The sequence below is a fragment of the Vipera ursinii genome (genome assembly GCF_947247035.1).
Source record: "Vipera ursinii genome assembly, chromosome: 1".
NCBI lineage: Eukaryota > Metazoa > Chordata > Lepidosauria > Squamata > Viperidae > Vipera > Vipera ursinii.
Genome location: NC_139512.1, coordinates 302,660,635 through 302,668,675, shown reverse-complemented (window position 1 = coordinate 302,668,675; position 8,041 = coordinate 302,660,635). Strand labels below are relative to the sequence as shown.

General features: G+C 36.2%; 1 protein-coding gene across 8 annotated transcripts in view; it reads right to left on the bottom strand.

The window, feature by feature from the left end:
• Nucleotides 1-3,310: 3,310 nt before the first annotated feature.
• The window catches only part of LCLAT1 (lysocardiolipin acyltransferase 1), a 77,089-nt gene continuing 72,358 nt past the window's right edge, over nucleotides 3,311-8,041 (bottom strand). For all 8 annotated transcript variants that reach the window (XM_083348267.1, XM_083348265.1, XM_083348266.1 and 5 more), the window contains one exon: nucleotides 3,311-5,245. In XM_083348267.1, coding sequence (XP_083204393.1) covers nucleotides 4,746-5,245 — 500 coding nt within the window. In that variant the 3' untranslated portion in view covers nucleotides 3,311-4,745. The remainder of the gene's footprint in view (nucleotides 5,246-8,041) is intronic.

The following is an 8,041-nucleotide window of genomic DNA, read 5'->3' as shown; positions in this document are numbered from 1 at the left end:
GGAGGGAGAAATCACCCGGAAGTTGTGATAAGATTGCAAAAGCCGCGTACAGAATGGGAAGTGAAACCTCATATATAAAACTAATTGGATGTGATTTATGACGTGTAGATAAGGGTGGGGATTGTGTGTGTGTGTTATGATGGGTTTGAGGGGAGGAGATTTCAGATTCTGGCATCCCTCCATGAGTGCCAATGTTTTGTTTCATTACTAAGACTTTTTAGATAAATAATATGCCTGCAATTTGTTTGATTTGTCTCATTCATCGGAACCATGACACACGGGTGTTAAACTCGCCACATCACATGATGTGTTTCGATGTATCACGATGTATTTTTGCATTGCCGGCAATGGGGTGGGCGTGGCTTTGGTATAATGCATCCGGCCCATGGACCAGCAGTTTGATACCCCTGTTCTAAATGAAGTTTGGTGGGGCAAAATGTCCCTGTTGACAGTGCAGCAGAAAACACTGTATATTAGCGCCCAGACAGTATTGCTGGTTGGCAACAGATAGAGCCTGCTTCTGCCAAGCTTTGTGTTTGAAACAAACCTTGCAGGCTTTGTGTTATGAGGCAACTACAGAAACTGCTGTATGTTAACAAGAAACACTGAGTCGTGTAGGAAACTTTCAGATTAATTAACTTGGCTTATTGGAATTGGGAGCAAAAGACACATACTGTAGAGGGTTGAGAAAATTCAGAATTTGTCTTCCATTTGAAAACTGAGCTAAATTATCCAACTTTTTCACAGGTCTATTTTTCTTGTTTTCTCTGTTTTTCCCCCTCCCATTTTTCATTCTGTTGGTTTAGGTTGAGTGAAAAATTACGCAACAGAACCACTCTCGTTTGTCAGTTACAGAGAGAACTTAAAGCTGCTGCTGGGGCTTCTGCATGTCACTAGTGCCCCCAAGTCTTAGAAATTTTGGGAAGTTTATGTGGCAATTTCATTTAATTTGTACCCAGTACACTCCCAGTCAGTCTCTGTATTCAGATCAGAGTAAGAATATACCAAGCAAGCAAAAATTATAACTTGATATTTATTAAGCATCGTCATACACACACCAAAAAACCCCAGCTGGTAAAACCAGGATAAAAGGTGGGCCAAAGCAGGGACAGAGTAAGACATGAATGCTGGATGGGGAATCCTGGGAGTTCAGACAATGAATGGTGTTTGTTTGTTTTTAGCATACTGAATTCAGGTGAGTTTGCTCCAAAGTTTAACATGTGAATTTTTCTTTTTCTATGCCTCAGCTTACAAGTTCCCAACAAGCAAGTTCCCCAGTGCTGAAGCAAGATTGGCTTCAAGGGAAAGATAATCTATTCTAAATATACTATATATATGGAATTGCATTTATTAGCAGTGTTTGACTGCTGAGGTTGTGTAGCTTCATAATACTTTTTTTTAAAGTACTTTAAAAGGCCAGGATCAATTCCACAAAGTGAAAATTGATGAAACAAAGAGGAAACACTGAAATAAATGGAACTATGTGATCAATAAAAACTCTTATTTGCTAATTAGAACAGTTCCAATTCATGCCATTTTGCTGTGATTCTGCACAAAACCTCTGCATTTAAATGGGCACTCCTAAGCATTCATTCCCTCAGCATTTCCAAACTTGCATCTTATTATGTGCAGATATATAGGTGTCAAGTATGACAACTATTTTGTGAGTTAATTATTGCCTGGAGTGCAATAAGAAACTGAGAAAGTGTTGAACTTTCTAATAAAATCCAGCCCATCTGTTCTATTTTGAGGATAGCCTCGTAGATTCAGTAAAAGGAAATTCCAGGAAATTGAAGTTTACACCTACTGGGTTTCGATTATAACTTGCTGACATGATGTCTGAAGTCAGTTACATTTTAAATGATTTAATAATAACTTATTTAAATGAGTTTCAGTGAGATAATCTCTCTAGCGGTATATCTTGAAGTCACATAACATCACAATATACTTACTCCTTTGAGGCTGGGAATCTTAAGAGCAAACCCAACAGTTAGCTAGACTGTAGGATAGAAGTAGTATGCTTTATTTTATGAGCACTGATTACTTTTAATCTCATGCCAATCTTACTGTGCCATCAAGTGTATCATGGGTTCCTTTGATGGGGGGGAAGGGAGGACAAGCATCATTGGGTGATGGATGTTATGAAGAGGTGAGAGAGTAGGCAATGGTGATGGAGGGCATAGAGTGATGTAGTAGAAGATCAAGTGTGGACTGTTCTCAGGGAAGGTAGCCTTGGTGCTTGGTATCAATGCTGCATTCCAGGTCCTGCTGAGGACTATTTTAGGCATCTGTCAGATAAAGTCAGTTGAATTTGTTAAGATTCTGGCTATGAAGGTCTTATGGAATTGACAGAAGCACATCTTGCTTAGTTATCTGGAGAGAGCTAGAACATGTTAGTCCTAAGGAACAGGACAGGATCTTAGGGCTTTGAGTGCTGTCATCTGTGTTTTAGATCCATGTCTTCCCTGATATTTATATATCCCTGCCCCACACGATGCCATCAAGATTCTTCCCAGTGCTGAAGACTGTGAGGTTCTGGGTGAGAAAGCAAAGGCTTTTGATGCAACTCTAGCTAGACCATGTGGCTGTAGGTTTTAGGTTTGGAGGTTTACCATGATTAACTCTGGATGGGGCAACACTCCCTCAGAGTTGATGTACAAGTTGGCAGCTCATCTGAACTGGTAGCTACTGATCAAGATCAGGTGGCAATCACGCCCAGGATTTGCACAAATCCATCTTGTGCACCAGTTGCTCCTATTTCTGAAGACATATGCTTTAGTCCAGGGTCTTCAAACTTGGCCCTTTTATGACGTGGAGTTCAACTCCCAGAATTCCTCATGCCATCCTTGAAAAGCATTTTAAAGCTACAACCAATTCAGAATGTAACAGCACATAAGGTATTCAGTTCACCATGGTACGTTCATGTAACACTGAAGCTTTGGATGCAATTAAAAATGCTGGTTGTCATCTAAAGCCCTGCACGGCACAGGGCGATACTTCAGAACTACAAGTATGCATTCTGTCGCAGCCTCTTCCAGGAAATTTGGACAGCCCTGTCAGTCTTCTGGAAAGTTTGAAGACTAGGTTTCCTTTTCAGACATGGGAGTCAGAATGTTAGTGGAGCCCAGTATGTGTCCTATTCTGAATCATGACAGAGTTTTTAAGGAATCTTGGTTGGAGTTCAGTTTTAAAGACTGTATTGCCTTATAGATTTTATATTGTGTTATGTTATTAATGTGTTTTGCTAGCTGCCCAGGTTAAGATATATGGTCATATAAATTAGTCAAAGAATTCAATAAAATTATACCAATTTGCATTTTAAATTCTTTATTGTTGCTCTAGAGTAAATATTTTTTTACGGCTAAAACATTGACATTTCAATAACAGTGGTAATGTAAGACCAGTTTACAGACCTTTCATATGCCAGCAGCTCTTTATACAATTTATTTATAAAATGATTCTATGAAAACTTACTGTAGGGGTGACAGGGGTTGAAAAAGATGTGGAAGTAGCCATGACACTTAACATGTTGAACGTATAGTTTATAGCTCTGGTATTTTTAACATTCAGTGCACGGAAGAGAAATGTCTTGACTTGTTAAGTGTAAAAGATGCAATGTAAAACTGCAGCCAGTTCAAGAATTTAGCCTAATTCCATTAAAAATAGCAGGAGGGAAGATGTTCAGCCAGAAACAAAAAAGGGTTCAATTAGGAAATTGGGGAAAAATAATAATAGTTCATTACATGGAATAGAAGCCTTGGGGGTAGGGGGCTGCTTATGGTCAAACATGGACTGAAATGTCCTTCAGTTTCAATGCTAAAAGTATTCTCCTAATTCAGATTTTGGGAAAGGAGACAAACGTTAATAGAAAAATCTTAATGTTTGTTATATTAATAATCCAATGGGGCAATTTTTCACATTATTCCTATTTTCATATCATGGGAAAAATAATTTCAATGCTTCTTGCAGTTTTATGTTGTTTTGCATGAGCATTTAGCAGTTAGGTTTACAGGGCAGCTTAAACTTGAAATGGAGGTGGACTGTGACTTCACCATATGACAAATAATTCACAGGAATGCAATCGTGAAGGTGAATTAGGACTTGCAAAAGGACAGTGGGGTCCAGCTCAGTTACCTTTACCAGCATCTTTACCAAAGCCTTATTGACCTTTGGATTTTTTTTCTCAAAATAGAAGTTATAATAGTTCAAAGCAGACTATCTTCATTCATCCAACTTTAGGTCCTGGGTTTTGTTTTCTCTTTCATTTGTTTATTTTGATGACAATAATTGCATCACCCATTTAACTCTGTGTAAGGTATAAAAGTAGAGAAATGAAGATAGTGAACTATTCATTGTTTAATTAACTGGGACTTTCAAATCTCACACATTATTTATAGCAAGGCACTGCAAGAATCACAGTCCATGACTTTTTAGCTCCCTAATTTGCCCAGCAATTTAGAGCTATATATTTAAACAATTTAATGGATATAAACTTTGATTGGTCAGCAAATGCTTTTCCAGCGATGCTGCAGAGGCTAGCTGCAAGAGAACATTGATACATTCAAAAATTAAAAATTCAATATGAACTTTTGTCCTTTACAATAAGAGTACAGTGCATTAACCAAAACAGCATCAAGAAATATTAATTCCCATGCAAAATCTCCTTCCATTATGAAAAGTTTATGGCACACCGGAAAAGTGCTCACAAACATCACCAATCCAATCAGTACATATGCCAGATAAATTTAACTTCTGTTTACGTTGGATAACCTGTATCTATTAAAAAACTGATGACATGCAAGTTCTATCAATTCAAGTCCACCAAACAGCTTTTCTTGCACAGTGAAAATGACAACTACAATCACAACATACCATCGTACAAAGTTGTACATGTATAACAGTGCAATTGCAGAGAGTGTGAACAATGTCCAATACAAGAGGGAAATGCACTTAACAACCATGACTCTGAGCTCAGATTTACAGGGTGGGATTTTGCTTCTCCCTGACACATCAAAGTATTTTTTGCCTTCGTAGAAATGGCGTAGCCGTTCTTCTTTTTCTTCCCAGCGCTTCTGACACCAGAGTTGCAAGTCTTCCAGAGAGGTTGGCAGGGATTCTACAGGATATCTGCAGATGTGAAAATGAATTTCCTTGGGAAAATTTCCACACAGAAGATGTTTCTCAGTTTGTGGAATGTTTTGAGGATATGCCACTGTTATGTCATGAACAGCATCAAGGTTATTACCTAGAAAGAAATATAATTATTAGTATAATTATGAACCCATCCTCTCACTCGCTTTCTCTCTGGCAAACATAACTAATATTCCTATTTTCTCCACAGCCATCATTCTATGAGATGGATTGGGCTGAGAGTGACGAGCCCAAAGTCACCCAGCCAGCTTTCATTTATCTGCAAAGTCCAGATGGACAGAAAAATAATGATGAAGGTTGCCTAGTTTGTAGCAGAAATCTCATCTAGTAGTTTATAGATATGCTAACTCAGAAAGGTTAATTAGGTTCTTCAAAGTTGGATTGGTGGATTCAAATATTTCCAGAAAACTCCCAAGTAAGGCAAGACAGACAATGCCAGGAGGACGGAAGCACAATAACTTAAAACTGCAAAACTTCATTCCCCTAACAGGTCTAGGACAACTCACCCCAGCCATCTTGCCACGACCATCCCGGCACAGCCATCTTGCCATGGCTAACTTGCTGCGGAACAATTCACTGTAGTCAACTCACCACAGGACAGTTTACTGCAGAACAATTCACACACAATTAACTCAACACAATAAATGTTATCCGCCTGTTTCTTCTACATTAGTTCCATTTTGTGAATGGAAATAGCGTAGAAGAAACAGTGGTGGATAACTTTTATTGCACTGAGTTACCACACATGAATTGTCTTGCAGTGAATTGTCCCACAATGTGTTGGCTGTGGTGAGATGGCCACAGCAAGTTGGCCCATTCCATCCCCAACCTTTAATGTATTTCTGGGGGTGGGGTGGGGAGGGAATACCTTGCATTTATTTCTAGAACTATTGAGGTTGGGCTATATATACAGATCTACAGTTCTCACATACCATTTAATCCTAAACATGTACAGCTACCAAGTTCTGTTTTGTGGATTTCAATGGAATTCTGGGACCACACATTTTAAAGTTGCCAAGTAGTGGGTTCAAGGGAACTTTTTAATTCAAAAGCAAAAACAACATGATAGATGTTTGTAAAAGACGTAACTTTTATTGATAGCCACACATTTAGATTTACCTTCTCTGTCCACTCCCAGCCCAAATGTAGACTTTGCTTAATTGTGTCATAGTTTCTGATTTGTGCTAGGATATGGGATACCTGTAAGAGCTTGAACATTCTGTTTTAATAAATTAATTGGCTAGTATTTGAAGAAAGTTAAATGTGTACTGTCTGGTCTTAAGAGGGATTAATTCAACAAAGTATTTTTTTTCTGTTTCCTGACACTCAAGAGGATGTTAACAAACATCCTTGGATCTCAACCTTGGCATATTGTGATTATAATATTTTGGCTTATAATGACATATATATATATACATATATACATATATACATATATACATATATACACATACATATACATATACATATACATATACATATACATATACATATACATATACATATACATATACACATATATATATATATATATATATATATATATATATATATATATATATATATATATATATATATATATATATATATATATATATATATATAAAGCTTGTTGTACCATTTTGGTTGAATATTCATCAGGTTGTTAATACAGTGCCAGAAAAAGAAATATGGTTCAAAGATGTGATGCATTATTGCATTACGTACTGAAAAAATTGGGATTTATTGCTGTGTGATTTACTGCCCAAAAGATTATTGTACAGTATTCTGAAGGAAAGACTCTGCTATACTTAATTTAAAATCCTGGACTGAATTCTGTTTCAGAGCATATATGGATTGGTTGTATGGAAGGTTCAATCAGTATTATTCTGTGTGGTAAAGGTTTAATTTGCTGTTTAAGAACTGTGGTTTTTCATTCTACATATACTTAATTTATCAATTTTATTTTTGTGTCTATTTTCTTCTGCATTTATAAATAATAAATTAGAATAAATTATTAATAAAGTTGATTGATTTAACTAACATAATTGAATAAGTTAAATACTATTGCAATAGTTTTTTTAAAGACCATCCTGGGACTTTCAAGTAGATTTTAGCTTTTATCTTTTCCCACACAAAAAGTAGTGAATTTCTTACAAAGTGGTTTTGAAAGTATCTACGAGTTTTATTCTTCTCATACCATAGAAATGCATGCCATCCAAGTTGCAGATCATGTCCTTCTAGATTTAAGAGTCTTTTATGACTGAGAATTATGTTTTTGTTTGCTAAATTTTAATTTTTTTATTGGTTTGAGCATAATCTTGTAAATTAAACTGTCAGCTAACAAATGAAGTAATTTAAAGCTATACTGACAGTATTTATTTTATTCTTTTTTAAAAAAGGTTACTATTTACTGAGTTGTTCTGAAAATGTTACTAGGTAAAAAAGCTGCACTAAATTAAGTATACCATATAAATAAACTCTTTTGAAGTGAAATTCACAGATTGAACTTTTTTCCCAACACATGCTACAACAGCTGGGGTTGAAAGAATCACATATGTAAAAGATATTAACTATTTTAGAGGCAGCTTTTGAAAATCATATCTTGGGCTGTTTTTACAAACATGGAGCACTTGTTAAAAGTGTACAGAAGAAACTTAATATTTCAGATTGCATGCAGTCCTTTGGAACATGATCCAGTTTTTATCAAAATAAACTTCCACAATTTACACTGAATTAATCAACAGTAAAGCCATATATTAATTTACAAAAATATTTTAAAGGAATAAATGGAGATGTCTGCTTGAGAATAGGGGTTTTTTGCTTTGCCAAAATGGTACCTTTTTTTGCCAAGTGGTACTTTAGATTCAGTTCAACCTGCTATTCAGAAGATCAAGTACACGAATTCAGC